Consider the following 18,086-nt stretch of genomic DNA (forward strand, 5'->3'; position numbering starts at 1 on the left):
TGGTGCATGTATGTATTAAAAGCTACGTGTTATCATTGAGGTGATATTATCGTTGAGGTGATAGGCCCGTGCGGAGCACGGGCAATTTCATTGAAATTCTGCTACAGCAGCCGTTGGGCCCGAGTAGCAAAATGCAGTTTCAATTTCTGCCATCAACCCCATATGCTGACCGAGCATCACAAGATACTGGGAGATAAATTTGCCCCCTTGTGCAGTCTTTGCAAAGTTCTTGAGGCTCACTCCATTCGCGTTTGACATTCCACGCGCCAAAGCATTGGTGACCGGGGTCATTTCGTGCAAAATGGCAGTGCACCGCAACTCGGTACTCGATATGTTTGCAGAGAAAGGTAATTTTGTTGTAAAAGCACATTGTGTTGTGTTCATGGACAATCAGAGCTTGGAAGGGGCGAGAGCTATACCTCTGATTAGCTGCTATAAGGCGAGGATCTGAATCTACTTACGTGGGAGGCGCTTCTGCAGTATAGCAAGTACAAAGTTGATGGGGGCACGTGGTTTTGATGTATTCGTGACAGGCAGTTGAAGTGCCAAGTCTGATCAAGATGCGGAGAGTGCGGGGAAGCATGAGTATCGTACTTCTGGGGCCATTTGCAACTCTTTATATGCACTCGCCGGGTAGAGTGTTGGACTTTCTCATCTTTGGCTGTGTGAACCAAGAAATATAGTTCAAATTGAGCAGCAGGGAACTGCAGTAGTGGGGCCAAGTTGCAAAGCCCCCTAATTTGATTGCTAATAGAAATCGTGAAAGTATCAGATTGCCTGTCTGATGTCTTTCTTATTCCGTGAGAACGTTAGGATTCACATCGCTGACATACTGGCTCACTGTTCAATATCCTCAACTTCTGCATTTCTTAAGCCCTTTCAGGGTACTATCAGTCTTTAGTCTGAGATGGTGCTGAGCATTCTTGAAGCTATAGTTAGGTATGGGCCGCTGTGTTCTCTCACTGTACACCATCTGAGGAGCACGGCCCTTCTAGATGCATGATTGCACAAAGATAGCTCGTGGCCCATGACGAACGAAAACGGCGACCAGGCGACAAGAAATCGTTCCACAACCACGGAACTTGGCACCTTCTACCGATATATGCGTAGTAAATGTGGAGAAATATTCTTTCTTGGCAGTATGGCAACTGCTGTATTAGTGATCTTGTGGCGTATCTAAGGGGCAAATCTTGGTCGCTTCACAGCGAACCTTCATATTTGATCCATGCCAAGCAATACTCCTAAGCTCTTCTGGAAGGTTCTCAAAAGTAATTACTTGTTTCTTCTATATCGTAGATGGCAAAAGCCTCTGGACTGCAGCCACGCCTTTATCTCTCTAGCTAACAGTGTTACGCACTTTCGAGGCCAGGTAAAATGAAATTTGTTACAAATTTTGTCTACTAAGCGAATTGTTATTCATTCAATTTGAAGCTATACTAAACATTTTCTGAGGGTGTGCAGTGACAGAATAACAGTGCTCAGTGCGTTGGTCCTACGCAACACGTTGTGGGGATCCCTGATGCATCGCAACTCTTTACGCACACCACAAACACGCAATAGATATTTCTGCATTAGTCCCCACCAGATTGTAGTGAGAAGTCGACTCAAAAAGCCATCGGCTGCATATCGCAATATCCCTTCGGTTCATGCAGAGAAATCAAGTACCTAGAAGTATACATTGCACTGAAGGACTATCACATGTTAGCAGGGTATATATTAACTAACTGGAAGTGCAAGAACCAAAACCTGGGCACTGGCGCTAACAGAAAATAAACAAAGCGTTTTAATACCCCTTCACATGCAAACTTCCAACAATACATCTGCACCCCCCTCAGACGTAACCACGTTCCAAGTTATCGACCCCGCTCTATCCTATGTAGCACGCCCCAGATACTCGAGGACGTAGCATTCGACCATGCAATCGTCACACGAACTCGATATCTGCTAAGTATCGCCCACGCCCAAGCATGCATGCTTGATGTATCGACTCTCATTTGGGCACGCTTTATCAAACCCAAGCTCATGCGTTAAGTCCACCCCACACATGCATGCCGTACATAACGGGGAGCTACAAACTTCACACATGCCGATGTGTACGTCAAGATAACGCTCGAGGAATCTCAGAAAGCAAGTCCCTCTTTCCACAAAGCTCCGTCACGGCACGTGGCGCTTCATACCATCTCGGGCTCGCTTCCTCAATATTGAAAAACCTCATCCCATCACTCTCGGCTTCTTCTGAAGGACTCCAAATTCTCAAACCCCTCACGATACCTTCGGGGAGCTGCATGACTCTCCGCCTCCCACGCCGTTTTTCTTGCCATAGGAACCCCGTTTAGACAGTCACATACCCCATTCCCCATTCAACAGCGGCATTTCTGTGCCCCTCAAGTAGCGTTACTTACACCGTAGAATAGTGGCGGGTACTGTAGCTTACATGTGCCTGTGTGACGTGTATGCGGTGGCACGAGAGTAGTTTTGGGTGGCGGGATGCCAATTTGGGGAATAGACAGGATGGGAGCCTGGGTTGGGATGGGTGGCTTTGTGGCGGGTAGGGGGTAGGGGGCTCGGATGTGGTAGGGCAGAGGTGGTCGAGGGGGGTGACGGGGGAGAAGTGTGGTACACATATAGCATGGCTCCATGATGAAGTGCCTGCAATGAAACAAGGACTCGAATCGAATTGCCTACTTTCTGAATTGTGCTTACAGCTGGTAACATGCCTTTGAGTGTTGGTATGTATCGCTCTTGTGGATATTATTAGGGCTGCCTTCAATCAATCCCCCTTGGAAGGAGATATAGCTTACCATGCAAATCTTACTGGGATATTCTTTGAGCATGTCAACAGATAATAGCACTCTGAGCTATCCTAAATATAACCCCGTTTGCCATCAACTCCGGTACCAGGAGCCATGATCCATAAAATCGACACCGATCGATTCCAAGCCAACCCCCAAAGCCCCAGATCAACACAGTACTCGAACCTTCTATCTCCCCAGTCCGTGCACCGGTTCAAGCAAGTTACACCGGTTCAGCCGCTACCAAGCCTTTTCTTCCTCTTCTTCTGCACATGTATGACAAAAGCCCGGGAGGACCCGCCTGGAAGCATCCCGCCAGCATGCGTGGCGTTTGCTTCGGGGAGGCGCTTGCGACTCGGGGAAGACGGGGAGCGTGTGTAGCGTTCGGGTAGGTACTACGGATAGTGAAAGGAATGCTGAATCGTTTTTTCAGCATTGGAAGCGTGGGGAGGAGAGAGGATGCTTGTTCAGACTCTACTCAAGTGATGGATCTGGAAAGACGAGAATGGTTACGCGGTATAGCACTGGAATTTCCTCTCTTCGTCGATTAGTGATATAGAATACGAAAGAAATAAAGCAAGAAAAAACAAGAATACGTGAATGACTCGGCATTTTCAAAATCGAACAGCGTGAGGAACAAACTCGATACATGGATCTAGGCAAACAACACCCCCACCCACAACTTCCATCCCTACCAACTACCGTCCAGAAACAACGAGGCCCATGTATTCTTTTACCGGCCGGTACACCCTTCTCTACCCCCCACGTCCTTCTCCAGAGCCATGACGTTCCCATGCCCTCATCTCCCCCCTTCACGCGGACGTACGTAAATACGGATACGGACCGAGCCACTGCATCGGCAAGACAAGGGAGGGGTTCAATATTGGAGAACTGGTACCGAGGCCCAGCAGACGAAAAGCATGGGACGAAATGCCGCAAAGCGCGGTGACTGGGATCTTGCATTACATTCATACGCGCACCATATAGGGGGGGCTGGACCGTGGGGAGACCATGGTGTGGGTGGTTCCAAAGTGGGGATGCATATGTTGGAACCAATACCTAATTTGCATGTTCTGTTTGATCACTTTACCATGGCCGCGGAAGCAGAATAGCATTGTAACGTGTACAACAGATATTGGGATTTGAGATAGCAATGACTTTTTTTCTCCATTAAACGTGAACGCCGCCGCTAATGCTATCATGCTTTTATTTTTGGTTACAATCACGCCTTTCCTGATCGCTTGGCCTTGCGAGCTTGCCTCTTCTTTGCAATGATCCTGGTTCTCAGCGCGAGCTTCTCATCACTGCCCTTGTTCTTAGCGGAAGAAGGGCCCGCTTCCGCACCCGAACCCTGTTTCGATTTGTCGGTGGCCTTCCCCTTGCTCTTTTTGTCTCCAGCACTCGAGTCTCGCTTTCGCTTCTTGCCCTTTGTTTTGTCTGGTTGTGAATCGTCCTCGTCAGCCTCACCGCCTGTCTTCGGCTTTCGGGGCTCTCGGGACTTTTCCTCGCGGTCTGTACGTCTGTTGACAACATTCGCGTTCTCGATAGCAAACTCTACAATAAGACGCTTGCGCTTGTCTTCCAGTGCTTCCTGTGCTTGCTTCTTGCTTTTTGGTGTAGGGTCCGCCTTGATCTTGTAGTCCACAGCGTGCCCGTTGAGCCATCGAAGACCCATCAAAGCATTGCGGTGAGTGTAGTACTCGATGAAACCATATCCTCTACTCCTTCCTGCGCCAGCTTCCTCTGGAACTTTGCTACCTGCAGGTGTCTCGAAGACGACCTTGGCTTGCTTGACGATACCTTTGCCCTTCTTCTTACGCATCTTCTCCGCCACCAACATCTCCTGACCGCCACGAATGACTTCCTCCTTGCTGAGTTTTTGTCGCTTACCCTCCTTGACATCAGCAGCGAAGCCAACGACAGCACTACGGGCGAGCTGCTTAAGGTCCTTTGAAGTGATGCTACGGGGGATATTGCGAACCGAGAGACGGGTGAGGGAGAGATGGAGCGAAGGGTTCTCTTGGATCTGCTTGCGACGCATCGTCGCACTCTCCTCGCGCATCTTGATCTCAGAGGGCGAGAGTTTTTGATACAGCGGCGAGTTAGAACTGATGGTTCCTTCTGAGAGGAGATAAAGGCGGCGCTTGTCCTTGTCGCGATTGAAACGCGAAGCTGCGCCCTCGGCTGTGAGACGACTGGCTTCGTTCTTGTCGACGGCGCGGGAGATTTGTAGAATACGGCCGTCAATAGTGTACCTGCCTGTAGGGTCGGCGTCCTCGTCTTCAAGCACGGAATGTGTGACGGTGATGGTGGAGCCGTCCGACTTGTTCAGATCCTTCTTTTGCAACTTGACACGTGGGACACCCTTCAAGCAGTTGACCATGTCTTCCTCGGTGAAGAATGCAACGAATGCAGTGCCCTTTGGCCGCTCGGTATCGCGGTCCACGACAACACGCGCATACCGTATGCCTCCAAACTGTTGAAAGTGTTCCTTCAGACGCTCATCGTCTACAGTGAATGGCACGTTGCGTACAAAGACTGTGTAATCCTCGCGCTTTGGCCGATTGTCTTGTTGATCTAGCTCAACGCCACCTTCCTCGTCATCCTCGGATATGTCTTCGTCGTCGATGTCGCTGTTGTCGGAATCGTCTTCGTCTTCGTCTTCGTCTTCGTCGTCTTCACTGTTCATTTCCGAGTCGTCCTCGCCGTCGTCCTCATCAGAACTGACTACGGAGCTTTCAGCATCCTCCATGTCTTCGTCTCCATCTGCTTTAGCGTCGCCTTCTTGTTCGGTTTTTTGCAGATTCAACCAAGTGTCACGATCGACAGCCCAATCAACAGCGATGGGCCTGCCGCTGATCTCTTTGCCATTCAGCTCCTGCATTGCCTTCTCTGCGTTCTTCTTTCCTCGTAGAGACACGAAGCCAAATCCTCTCAATTCGCCATTGGGCTTCTTTGGTAGATTTGCAAAATTGACCTTGCCGTAGCTTCTGAAGAGCTTTTCCAAATCCTCCGGTGTCTTGATGGTCCAGGGCAGGTTTCGTACGATGATTTTGGGTACTTGCGCTTCCTTGAGCTGTTGCTCGCGCTCTGCCTTGATCCTGTCGATGGCCCTGGGCCGCTTCTCCTCACCCTCACGCTGCCTGGCCTCGGCGAAATCGACCTTGATATTCTTGCCTTTGATCTGTGTATTGTTCAATTCCTCCTTTGCTCTTTGCGCATCCTCGACATCGGCGAATGTAACGAAGCCATAGCCCTTGGACTCACGCGTCTGTTTGTCCAACACAACAAGCGCATTCTTGATCGGGTAGGACTCGGAAAAGTACTCGGTCAGGTCTTCGCTGGTGACGTCGGGTGCGAGGCTGCGAACGAAGAGTTGTCTGCGCGCGACTTCCTTTGCCGTCGCTGCAGCTGCGGCATTGCTGGAGGGTTGGTCGGCGTCAGCAGTGGCGGTGACGGCCTCTGCGCCATCGAGTGAGAGGCGCTGGCGTTTTCTACGTGGAGCCATTGTAAAAGAATGTGAATTTCAAGTCTTCTTTGCTTGTACTTTTCATTCGCATGTCCCAGAAAAAAAAGTTCCAGTATCGCGACGCACGGACCTCGGTCTACCATCTTGGCGAACGTAAGGTGGAGCTAGACCCTCTGCGCTGGATGGGGACCGACTACATCTTCACGTGCCACACACCAGACACCCGTTTCTTCTAATTCTCGCCTGCTCCGTCTGACTTTGCTATCCTTCACCGATCAGATTTCAGATTTCCATCATGATCACGATGTGTCCTCCGACTGCGCCCCCTTGGCGGAATCCTGCATGCCCCCCACTCAATCTACAAAGCCTGTAGCGCTGTGTATTGATGTGTGCGTCCTAAAACGACATAGCCGCCTAAACCATCGCGATCTTATAGTGTCATGCGCTTTCTCAAACGCCCATACCGGTTCTTGGCTACGGCAATTGACTACTCGAGACGCACAATGACGTATTGCGTATTTGACTACAATCGGACGCAGCGGGAGACGAAGATAGAGAAGTAACGGCGCAACGTCTTGTAGCACCGAGACGATTGCGCAATCTGCTGCTTTGCCTTTTCAGCTGAAATCGCCGGCTATGTTCCTGGCGATCCACCGCAATCGCACTCTGAATCCCTCTTCAATAACCCACATTTCGATCATCCTTCATAAGGTGCTCCATCGATATCACACATCTCCGATCCGATCTCTTGTCAGCCTCCTCGGAATGAAACCTACCATGTCTCACGTCTATTGGCAGCAGGCAGAACCGTTGGGCCCTTTGATCTACCGAATGCGCACCGGTACCCGTTAGCGTCTCGTACCCAACGTCTGCACAATCGCCATGGGTGTAACTCCTTTGACAATTAGACACTCAAACTATGTTGCTCGCGCAATCAGTGTTGCTTATCTGCATCGCTTAGCTACTACCACCCTCACCCTAGTCTGGCGGCACAGCGGAGCCTGGTACCGTCCTTTGTAAGCCCACAATACACATACAAGAGGGTAGCCGCCAAAAATATGACAGTCTTCCAGATTGCCATCTTTGAAGTGCCTGAACTGATACCCAACCATGCCGCAAAGAAGCCATGAAGCCAGTGAAAGTGAGGCGCTCTTAAGTCCTCGTATCACCATTGCTTCCTCTTCCTCCTTCTCTTCCTACTCCACACTTGATAGCACGGATTCTCTTGGAACGCCACAAATAGAAAGAGGGCTCTCAGACGCTGGCAAAGAAAAGTTAGATGTTCTCAGTCGACCCAGTGACTTGGAAAGACCGAGCTCTTCGGCTGAAGAGCTGGGAAACACTGGCGTCTCACTCTATGAGAAGAAGTGTGAGCTGATCAATAATGAGATTGATCTCATGGGTATGGGGCGTTACCAGTGGTCGATATGGGCCTTGTGTGGCTTCGGGTACATGATCGATCTCATGTGGGCACAAGCGTTTGGTCTAGTTTTGTCCCCAATACAGCAGGAGTTTGGGTTTGGAGCTGACGAGACCGGCAAACTCTCCACCGCCTTCTCAGTCGGACTTACATCTGGCGCCTTCGTCTGGGGCGTACTAGTAGATGTGATTGGACGGAAGTCTTCTTTCAACCTGACCGTCTTCGTGGCTTGTGTTTTTGGGACTTGCATCGGCATCCCTAGCACCTACAATACCATCCTGGTCCTTACGGCTCTTACTGGATTCGGCATCGGAGGCAACATTCCCATCGATACGACTATTACGCTAGAAGCCACCCCACAGAACAAGCGTTACCTTCTTCCTCTTCTCTCCATCTTCCAGCCGATCGGCGTCGTTATATGCTCAGTCTTAGCCTACGGCTATATTCCAAACTGGTCCTGCAGTCCAAACTTCTCAGAAGGTGACCGTGCACTCCCTGCTTGCACCGCTGTCGGCCTAGGAGAAGCGTGTTGCTTAAAACAGGATAACATGGGATGGCGATACCTACTGTTCACGCTAGGCGGTGTCACAATATTGGTGTTTGTTCTACGCTCAGTGCTCTTCAACTTCCAAGAGTCGCCCAAGTTCCTCATATACCGCGGCAAAGACGCCGAGGCTGTCAGTGTGCTACACAAGATAGCTGAGTACAACAAGACTAAATGCACTTTAACCCTAGGAGACCTGGAGGTCCTGGAGCATGCGTTCGAATCCAATCGAGGCACTACACCTGTACTTGGAAGTGGCGTTAAGCAACTTAAATCTACGTGGACTGAGAAGGTCAAGTTGGAAGGCGATCGTTTCAAGATCCTCTTCTCAAGCACCCAGATGACAAGATTGACCTTGCTCGTCTGGCTGACATATATCTGCGATTACTGGGGTTTTACTGTCGCTGGTACGTAACTACAACACAACCATGTACATTCGAAATTACGTCGCTAATTTCACATCAGGAACCTACCTTCCACAAATTCTGGCTGTGAAGAATGGTGCTCTGGACCTATCCCTTCGTTATACGTACCGATCATACATCTTCATCTACCTTCCTGGAGTCTTTGGAGTAGTACTTGGAACTCTGTCTTACCGCGCGTCGCGAGTAGGACGCAAGTGGACCATGGTAGTCTCGTCAGCCCTCATGGGCATCTCCATCTTTCTCTTCAGCAGCGTCAACTCGGCGGCATCCAACATAGGCTTCAACATCATGGAATACTTCTTCCAGTCTATGTTTAACTCGGTGCTGTACGGATGGACGCCGGAAGCTTTCCCAGCGCCCATCCGGGGCACCGCGTGTGGAATTGCAAGCTTCTGGGGCAGACTTTTCGGTATCATTAGTCCACTGATTGCACAGCACTTGTATGCTGGTGGAGGAGCAGGGAGGGATATCAATAGTGTTCTGTATCTGGCTGGAGGTGTGACATTGGGCTGTGTCATTACTACCGCACTGCTGCCCAGTAATCTTGTAGGTAGGCAAAGCCTATAGAGACAAGGCATGAATTTGGGACGGGAAGCTTACAAGGACAACGTGGCAACGTTTTGTGAATGCTGTGGTCGAGTCAGATTGCTAGAGATACCCACTACGCCATAGAGCAGATGTTTTTGTTCGAGAACAAACACGGAGCTTGAATAGTGCTATTAGAAATCTGCAAGCCAATGATAATATCGTCGAGGTAGATTTTACCAGCTTGCTATGCATGTAAAACATCACACCTCTTCGAAAAGAACCCGGATCAGTCGCTCAATACACCACAACGCCGTCCAAATGCACGCAGTTTAGTCGCATCTACCGTTACAACTTCGTCCTGCCCGGTGTCTCTACTCTCCTCTGCTCCATGATGTACCCGCTTGCCACCGGATTACAGCCTTGACTCGCAACTTGTGGTAGAGGAAACGGAGGCTTCTTCAGGTTCTGAGTGAAGAAGACTGGATGCCGTACTGCGCTGTCGTATATGGGCGTGAAGAAGGATGCGGGTGTTTGCGGAGGACCAAAAGGCGGCATGGCTTCGACTTGCGAACGCGGCTTTGGAGGTTTCAGAGGGAGGCCTGAGGGCTGCGATATGTTTTGCTGTGAGGAATGGGCAGCACGTCGTTGTTGTTGCGCGTACGCTGGCTGTGGGGACTGCTGTGGAGGCTATGTCGTGTGAGTAGGTAGGTAGGAGGAATAACTCGTCCTAACTGAGACAGAGCAACTTACCTTTGGTTTAGACGGCTGCAAGCTAGGAAGCATCGTTGCAGGCTTGTATACATGCAATACCCAACAAAGCGACAGGAGTGAATGGCCTCTACAGCGAAACGTGACCGCAACTTCGTTACCGCGTACCTCGGCATAAGATTGTAGCGAACGTCATCCCAACCTCAGTCGCGGAATCGGACGCTTCTCCGCTACTACCGCACGCCGAACATCGCTCCACGCCAAATCATCAAAACATGATGAATTCACCATCACCAACACTGATTTCGACATGCAAAGGAAGCCAGCACTATTCCTGGCGGCAACAAGATGTGCGAGACTCCACACTTCACGGAAATCATACTCGAACCCGCCTATTGTGAAGATTGACAGCGGCACCTTTTACCGTCACCATCCTTCTTCGAAACTCAATCATGGAGGTGCAACTACGGATTCACCTTTGTTCCCCGGCCTAACGATTTCCCTACCTTCCTCCTCAACGCCAAACCAGCATTGGGCCATCCTAAGCCCATCATCAGATATCCGAACAGCATTCTTACAGATTCTCCGTGGCCAATTGCTCTGTTTCCCACCTACAGCACGTTCATTTCCCTACCTCCTCAGCCCCGCTATTACAGAAGGTAAACCGCATCTCCGCTTCCCTGAGCGCGCAATTGAATATGTCGGCTTCGACGTCGAGCGCAAAGCTTTCGGCGGCGCGTACCTATCCGCACGGTACGAGTCGCTGAAGGAAGAAACGGATTTCACCGTCCAGCGCTATCTAACGGGTATTGTGACGATGAATCCCGGGGAAGAGGAACTTATGGCTAAGAGTATTCGGAAGGAGGATATGGAGAAGGTGATGCGGGATTTGGAGTTGGAAAGGTTCATTGAAAAGCCAGTCAGTATGCTGAGTAATGGGCAGTCGAGAAGAGCGAGGATTGCAAAGGCATTGTTGAGTGGGCCTGAGATGTTGTGTTTGGATGCGCCATTTAGTAAGTCTAGCTTTGTAGTGGAGTTTGTAAGAAGATTAGCTAATGACAGGGTGAAGTTGGTTTGGATCCGATTGTCACGAAGCATATTTCTGCTGTTTTGCATCGCTTGGCTGAGGCAAATGCTCCACGCATCGTGCTTAGTTTGAGGCCTCAGGACGATATTCCGGAGTGGGTTACGCATCTTGTGTATGCGGGTGAGGATGGGGTAGTCGCGCGATTGGGGCCTAAAGAAGAAGTCTTGAGATTTTTGAAAGAGGAGTATAGATCTATCCAGGAAAGCGGTACTACCAAGACAAAAGGCTCGAATACAAAAGAGGTCCAGGAAGTAGGTCGACTTCTATCCGAAAAAGACCCAAGGACCACAACAGTGTCACTACCTGTCTTAAGTCGAGACGGCTACGAAAAAATCGACAAATCCACCCCATCCCCAGGCGAACCTCTTGTTGAAATGAACGGTGTTTGCATCTCCTACGGCGCAAATTCCGTCCTAGGAGACTGGTATCAGCCCGAATCATCCTCCCCCAGCACTCCCGGCCTCCACTGGACCGTCAACCGCGGATCTCGCTGGGGTATCTTCGGCGCCAATGGCTCCGGCAAAACCACCTTACTAAGCCTCGTAACATCCGACCACCCACAAACCTACTCCGTCCCCATCAAACTCTTCCAGCGCTCGCGCCTCCCCTCTCCAGGCGTCCCTGGTATATCCATCTTCGAGATCCAAGCGCGGATGGGACATGCGAGTCCAGAAGTGCACGCGCTGTTTCCCAAGCGACTAAGTGTGAGGGAGGCGCTGGAGAGTGCGTGGAGTGAGACGCCGATTTCACGACCGAAGTTCGATGACGGGGCAGAGAGGAAAGTCGAGGCGGCTTTGAAGTGGTTTGAGCATGAGATTCGACCGAGTTTCCAAGGCCAGAAGGAGAGTGACGGGGGCCTTGAATGGGCGAAGCAGACGTTGTTTGGTGAGATTTCGTTTTCCACTCAACGTGTCATCTTGTTTCTGCGGGCTACGATTCGGAATCCTGATATTGTGATTTTGGATGAGGCGTTTAGTGGCATGGATGATGCGGTGAGGGATAAGTGTTTGCTGTTTCTTAGTTGGGGGGAGGGCAGGGAGGTGGATGAGGGGGGTAGGGTTGTGGAGACGGAGGGAGAGGATGGGGTAGTGAAGGGGTTGCAGGAGCATCAGGCGTTGCTTTGTGTTAGTCATAGTAAGATGGAGGTGCCTGGGTGTGTGAGGGAGTGGGTTTGCCTGCCTGAGCCTGGCACGGGACCACCGAGATTTGGGAGGTTTGATGGGCCGATTGAGTTGGATGAGGGACGTTGGAAGGAGGTATGGGGGGAATTTTAGGTGGCTTTTCGCATTCGATATATTGAACATCCTATGCTTTGACCTACACTTTCTCTTCATCATGCTTCACATCCTTCTCCACACCCATTTTCTGCGCCTTCTCCAAAATCTCCCCCGCCAACCTCTCAAGATAAAACCTCGACACATCCCCTGGTATATCCTTGAATGCCCTCACAATCTTCTCCACATCCCTCCTCCCATTTTCGTACGCCTGTAGATCCCTGTTGCCATAGACATCCTTGCCCGCCGCATATCCCTTATCCAGACCCTTCCAAAATACATTTACCGCTACACTAACGCCGTCCTCAGGCGTCGCCGTGTGACTCCACATGGGGGGAATGAATAGGATGTCCCCAGGCGCGAGAGATGCTACGTGCGGGTGCGTACGACGTAGCTTGTGGTTTTTGGACGTCAGGACATCGGTGTTTGACGAGGAGCCTCCTGGTGGGAAGTCCAAGAGGGAGACATCAGAGGGTGGGTAAAGAAACAGTGTCTTTTTGCCGTGGACTTGGCATAGGATGTTGGATAGGACATCGTAGTGTAGCCATAGAGTCACTGGGCCTGAGATGCGGAGTGGGGAGCTGTGATAGTTTTCCTTGACTACGTCACACACATCTGGGATTCTAAAGTCATTAGAAATGGAAGGGAAGTCTTCTTCGAGTTTTGTAGGCAGCTTGTTTGGCTGGCTTGATGACACAGCACGCAGGTATTCATGGGAGCCTTTTGCAATGCCGTCGAGGAAGTCTGCGGTGGATTTCTTCACGTAGGAGAAATTCTTGTCCTTGAACGTCATCCGATCGGATGAACACTCGTGGACTACGATTTCCCTTTCTGGACCAATTTTCTCTTTCAGGTAGTCCAGAGTCCAAAGGTCTGTGCACGGGCCAATGTCAAGACCGGTGATGATGGCAGGCTTTGAGGAGGCAACGAGTCTCGCAAAGTCATCTGACGAACTGACCTGGGACCTCTGGATATCGGCCGTACGTGCCGCCATCACAGGCCTCTTTTTCACACTTGCCTTCTCTCGACGACCATCACGTCTTGTTTCAGCTGCATTCGCTTGTCCTGTGCCTTTTGTGCCTGCTGTGCCGCTGCCAGCCTGACTCGGCCCAACACAACGCCACGACTTGGCCCCTTGCGTAGCGCCAGGGAGGATGGAAATCGGATCTTGGTTCCAGTAGCTGCCCATCGAGAAGCATACCGCTCCTCCTCCTGCAAGCACAATCTCGTCTCGAGAGGATGAAACGGCTCCTACACCCACTAGCAAAGGCCACGACATGTGGGGCGCGACGTGCATGCTGGGACGCTCCACTTGAATGATCGTGTCCTTGCATGTCAAGAGCAGAAAGTCGTCTGATAGACTGTGGATATGTTTCTTCGAAACACCTCCAATCATCAACAGAGCATCGTTCCAGGGGACTAGGACAGAGCCTATACGCGCGTGTACAGAATTTGTCAGGCTACTGCGCACGTCATTGGTGCGGTCCTTGAAGCTCACTCGTGGTGTTGGTGTGGCGGAAATGGACCACTCCCATAAGGCGTCGTCGACAACCACGCCGCTCTCGTTGCCGCCTCCTGTGAGCAGCCCGCAGTTTCTGGCTGAATTGATCGTACACGTTGCGGCACCAAAACGTGGAGACGGGTGCGGTCCGTCGACGGAAATGCTGTGCCAGCCGGTGTTGGCAGTCCACAGAGCACAGTAGTCATTGGCGTCAAGTACTGTGCCGTCACTGGCTTTGCCACCAAATACTAACACTCCATGCGTATATGTCTCACCAGATCCTAGTTGAACAGCAACCGCTGAGTGACGATAACGAGCTGGCACGAGATCATCTACTTTGGTCCAAGTTCCATGTTTGAAGAGCCAGCAATCTGCGCATGCTTGGGTGGGCGACCCACGTCCTCCGACCAACAACGCCTCACCATCTTGCATCGATGTGATTGTATGGCACATACGTGCAGTAGGTAGCAGATTACCAGGTTGAACGGCACGATCCTGGTCAGAGTCATCTTGTCTCAGCATGTCCATATCGGCGAGACGGGTCTGCGTTCCCTGTCCTCCATGAAGGGCCACTGTATCCTTGTCCAGTGTGAAAGCCGCCGGGAAACGGCGTGGCGTCAAAGTAGTATCGCTGTGCTGCTTCCAACAATGCAGGATAATACTTCCCGCGTCGGTGCCATTCGCACTCTCCCTAGTGGTTGTCTCCTCGTGGATCGGCTCATTTGACCCCTGTGTCTCCATGTTGGATGCGACAAGCAGGAAATAATGGCTGCCGAATAGCGCGAATTCCTCCCACTCATCAAAGGGCTCAGTGGCATTGATCGTGCGTCTGAGGCTAGGAGGGGTAAACGAATCATCGGACCAGAGGTCCCACAGATTACGAGCCATGACAAGCGTTGGCCAACCGGCGTTGCGGAACCGAGCTGCTTGTTGATCCAGTGATGAATGTAGCTTAACCGCTTTGATTGACGCCTGTAATTTGTCAAAGTGAGAGAGCATAGTTTTAGCGAAGGGGTGTTCTGGGCCCTGAGGAAGATACTGTTCTAGACGGCATTAAGTCAGTGCGGGACGGGGTGTATACAGATATGCAGGATCTTGTTTTACCTAGTATACAGAAGCGGGCTACGATGGTCAGTAATTTCCTTCAATTGGGTCTTCGAGCCGACATACCGTCTCCGATGGTGCTGGCCCACTGTATCAGTGCATCAGAGTCCTTGAGCGGCATGTAAGTCACAGACACTTCGGCGACGAATAAAATCGTGGTTGCCGAAATATCAAACTCGGCTCGAAGAACTCTTTCGAGTGTTGCAAGATCTTTGAGGTCGCAGCCTAGTGCCATATAGCCGTCACTGCGGAGAAGTATAGGCTGCTCGGTCTGACGGAGCTTGGTCTTCAGCAGGGCGTTTCGAAGGAGGTCATTGCTTAGCATGCGGTCCCGCTTCTTCTCCATCAATTGCGGATAGTCAACATCCACAAAGGTAGCCGATTGTGCGAGAGAAGGATACCTGTGCCAGAACTGGAAGGGCAAGGGATCACTCCTAGGAGTCAGTGCCGTCTGAAGTAAGACCAGCTGATGCCGAATATCTTACTCACTATCCACATCCAAGATTCACAACGACTTTTGACTTTCCATTCTCTTCTTTCAGAAAGCGATGGACTGCCTGCTCAATGGCGTGCATTCGCAGCCAGTAGCCGCGGTTGATTAGTGGGTCTTTTTTTTTGACGTGGTCAGTATGCTGAAAACACCATCAGAGTGAGCCACATACTGCGACGAACAAATTTTGGCACGAATGGCTCATAAAAGTCTGGTTCATGACTGAGATATAGTTTGGAAACGCTTCTCTTGGATACAATGCTACTATCATTTGTCTAGGGCTATGTCAGTCCCGTGACAGTGGAAAAGATGGCGGTGGTGAAGATGGTGGACGCCTCACATTCATAATATCAATATCCCTTCTTTCACGCAGAGATTTCTGATTGCCCTTACGTTTGGCAGGGCCCTTTTTGGGCCGCGCACCGGTATCTGTCACCATGTCTGGGGTTGGGGTTGCTCGTAATGTGGAGGGATGGTTACTGAGAAGAGTAATGTTTTTGCTGGGCTGGTGCCTCAGCCACAACGTGGGGCTGAGGCTGACGTCGGGATCCCTGCATGCGCGTGAACCATGGCCGGCAGGTGGGAAGCAGCTACATATAAGTTGTAAATAGTCTCTAGGCATCTCCTCCTGCGGATTCCAACCTCCATACCGGCATATCAGCTACTTCATCACCATCGCTTCGGCACACGAGGATATTTTACACGTCGCCTACAGGGCTGACCGCTCACAAACGGCTGCCCCAAGCTCCACTTGGCTGTCACCTGGGTAGCTCACAGCTATTACAGCTACAGCGACAACTACTTTCACACAGCGTCTACAACACTGAGAGCGGTAAATCCGGAATCTCTCTGCAGCCATGAACTTTGTTACATTCAACCAGGATCACAGCCACCTGGGCGTTGGTATGTCGTGTGCACACCTGTGGCGGCACCGAAACTGACGTAGTTACTCACCAGGCACCACAAATGGGTACCGCATATACACGACGGACCCGTTTAACAAGCAGTCCGAGTCGCGCGAAGGAGATGTTTCCAGCCTTGAGATGCTCTTCTCGACGTCGCTAGTTGCGCTCACATTGTCGCCCCGAGTGCTACGGATACAAAACACAAAGGTTTGTTGCATGGCAACCTACGCTGTCCTGGCTAGACACTGACAAGGCCAAGAGACACTCCACGATATGCGAAATGACCTTTAGGACGGCTATCCTCGCTATGCGCATGAACAGGAAGCGCCTAATTGTCGTCCTGGAATCAGAGCTCTACATCTACGACATAAGCAACATGCAGATGCTCAAGACCGAGAAGACGTCGCCGAACCCCAACGGTAAGACGGCCCAGCCAAACGATTCACAGTCGCTAACATGTGTAGCCATATGCGCCCTCTCTGCGTCGTCAGAAAACAACTACCTTGTGTTCCCACTGCCCACCAAAGCCGCACCTGCCACCTTCCAACCACCCTCACATGCGCCACCCAAGACTGATCACATCGCGCCTACAAGTGGAGAGGTATTGATATATGATGCGACCAAGATGGAAGCAGTCAATGTCATAGAAGCGCACAACTCTCCGCTGTCGTGCATCGCGCTCAACAGCGATGGTACCCTGCTCGCGACAGCATCGGAAAAGGGCACTATTATTCGCGTTTTCTCGATTCCAGATGCGCAGAAACTATACCAGTTCAGAAGAGGCTCCATACCAGCGAGGATATACAGCATGTCATTCAACTCGGCCTCAACACTATTGAGCGTCTCCTCGGCAACGGAGACGGTGCATATCTTCCGTCTGGGTGCGCCCAATAGCAGGAGTAATAGCGTGTCTTCGGGACCTACGCGACCGGGGGGTTCTGCCCATCAGCGAAATAGTAGTCTAGCAAGCGAAGAGGCGTCTGATGAATTCGGTGCTAGTACAGCAGACATGGCGCCTCCAGAACGGAAAGCACTCAACCCCACTTTTGGAAGCTTGATACGCCGCACATCCCAAACGGTCGGAAAGTCATTCGCTGCTACTGTGGGAGGATACCTGCCCAACGCAGTAGCGGAGATTTGGGAACCGTCGCGCGACTTTGCCTGGGTCAAGATACCGCGTTCACCCAACAGCTCGTCGTCGGGCCCCGTAAGGAATGTGGTTGCACTCAACAACAATGGGCCTCAGATCATGGTTGTCACTAGCGAAGGCAACTACTACGTCTTCAACGTCGACCTCGAAAAGGGAGGCGAGGGCACTCTGTACAAGCAATACTCGTAAGATACATGTTTGCTTTTTCTTGATTGACTTTTGCTAATGTCGACAGTCTTCTCGAACCGAACGAGCTTGCAGCAAGCAACTCTCAAGACCTACCGGAATAGGCTTCCCGCTTTATGGATTTTCTGATCTGATTTGTGAATGTGTTCGTGGCGTCTCGGTGCATTGCCTATGGCGTTTGGTGGTCTCGTATTATTCCCCGTGGACTGGCGTATCCTTGTCTTTGGTCGTGCCATAGCTCACACTGACGTACTGGCGCATACTTTGCAGCTTTGTTGTACAGCAATACATGTATTCCTGTTTGTGCGCAACGCTCTGTACCTTTGGTGATGTCATTGAATATTCTATCTAGAAGCTGATTGAGCTATGCTGCAGCATCATGCATGAACAGATATCGTGAGTATGAGGTGCGGCGATGCAACTGCAGCAGGCCCGCAGCGGGTGTGATTAGCGCAGCCCCAGACCCCGCCCCTGCGTCATTGGCTCTCTTTTGACAGCTCCAG

General features: G+C 51.1%; 8 protein-coding genes across 8 annotated transcripts; 3 read left to right on the forward strand and 5 right to left on the reverse strand.

Moving 5' to 3' along the window:
• Positions 1 to 139: 139 nt before the first annotated feature.
• COCCADRAFT_104876 (uncharacterized protein) lies at positions 140 to 370 on the reverse strand (the record flags this gene model as incomplete). The annotated part of the gene is made up of 1 exon (XM_007717445.1): positions 140 to 370. One exon carries the CDS (start codon positions 368 to 370, stop codon positions 140 to 142), a length of 231 nt encoding a protein of 76 aa, XP_007715635.1.
• A 2,896-nt stretch (positions 371 to 3,266) lies between these two features.
• COCCADRAFT_104914 (uncharacterized protein) lies at positions 3,267 to 3,587 on the reverse strand (the record flags this gene model as incomplete). The annotated part of the gene is made up of 1 exon (XM_007717446.1): positions 3,267 to 3,587. One exon carries the CDS (start codon positions 3,585 to 3,587, stop codon positions 3,267 to 3,269), a length of 321 nt encoding a protein of 106 aa, XP_007715636.1.
• Positions 3,588 to 4,014: 427 nt separating this feature from the next.
• COCCADRAFT_39651 (uncharacterized protein) lies at positions 4,015 to 6,404 on the reverse strand (the record flags this gene model as incomplete). The annotated part of the gene is made up of 2 exons (XM_007717447.1): positions 4,015 to 6,286; positions 6,388 to 6,404. 2 exons carry the CDS (start codon positions 6,402 to 6,404, stop codon positions 4,015 to 4,017), a joined length of 2,289 nt encoding a protein of 762 aa, XP_007715637.1.
• A 967-nt stretch (positions 6,405 to 7,371) lies between these two features.
• On the forward strand, positions 7,372 to 9,217 carry COCCADRAFT_39652 (uncharacterized protein; the record flags this gene model as incomplete). Its single annotated transcript, XM_007717448.1, has 2 exons — positions 7,372 to 8,632; positions 8,691 to 9,217. The coding sequence occupies 2 exons, from the start codon at positions 7,372 to 7,374 to the stop codon at positions 9,215 to 9,217; spliced, it is 1,788 nt and encodes a 595-aa protein (XP_007715638.1).
• Positions 9,218 to 9,523: 306 nt separating this feature from the next.
• Positions 9,524 to 9,961, reverse strand: COCCADRAFT_104917 (uncharacterized protein; the record flags this gene model as incomplete). Its single annotated transcript, XM_007717449.1, has 2 exons — positions 9,524 to 9,865; positions 9,929 to 9,961. The coding sequence occupies 2 exons, from the start codon at positions 9,959 to 9,961 to the stop codon at positions 9,524 to 9,526; spliced, it is 375 nt and encodes a 124-aa protein (XP_007715639.1).
• A 235-nt stretch (positions 9,962 to 10,196) lies between these two features.
• Positions 10,197 to 12,247, forward strand: COCCADRAFT_104902 (uncharacterized protein; the record flags this gene model as incomplete). The annotated part of the gene is made up of 2 exons (XM_007717450.1): positions 10,197 to 10,899; positions 10,956 to 12,247. 2 exons carry the CDS (start codon positions 10,197 to 10,199, stop codon positions 12,245 to 12,247), a joined length of 1,995 nt encoding a protein of 664 aa, XP_007715640.1.
• A 43-nt stretch (positions 12,248 to 12,290) lies between these two features.
• Positions 12,291 to 15,781, reverse strand: COCCADRAFT_7829 (uncharacterized protein; the record flags this gene model as incomplete). Its single annotated transcript, XM_007717442.1, has 6 exons — positions 12,291 to 14,791; positions 14,853 to 14,870; positions 14,919 to 15,283; positions 15,342 to 15,459; positions 15,515 to 15,617; positions 15,683 to 15,781. 6 exons carry the CDS (start codon positions 15,779 to 15,781, stop codon positions 12,291 to 12,293), a joined length of 3,204 nt encoding a protein of 1,067 aa, XP_007715632.1.
• A 418-nt stretch (positions 15,782 to 16,199) lies between these two features.
• On the forward strand, positions 16,200 to 17,687 carry COCCADRAFT_104903 (uncharacterized protein; the record flags this gene model as incomplete). The annotated part of the gene is made up of 5 exons (XM_007717451.1): positions 16,200 to 16,245; positions 16,300 to 16,454; positions 16,507 to 16,666; positions 16,712 to 17,582; positions 17,633 to 17,687. 5 exons carry the CDS (start codon positions 16,200 to 16,202, stop codon positions 17,685 to 17,687), a joined length of 1,287 nt encoding a protein of 428 aa, XP_007715641.1.
• Between the last annotated feature and the right edge of the window lie 399 nt (positions 17,688 to 18,086).

Source organism: Bipolaris zeicola (genome assembly GCF_000523435.1).
Source record: "Bipolaris zeicola 26-R-13 unplaced genomic scaffold scaffold_180, whole genome shotgun sequence".
Lineage (NCBI taxonomy): Eukaryota > Fungi > Ascomycota > Dothideomycetes > Pleosporales > Pleosporaceae > Bipolaris > Bipolaris zeicola.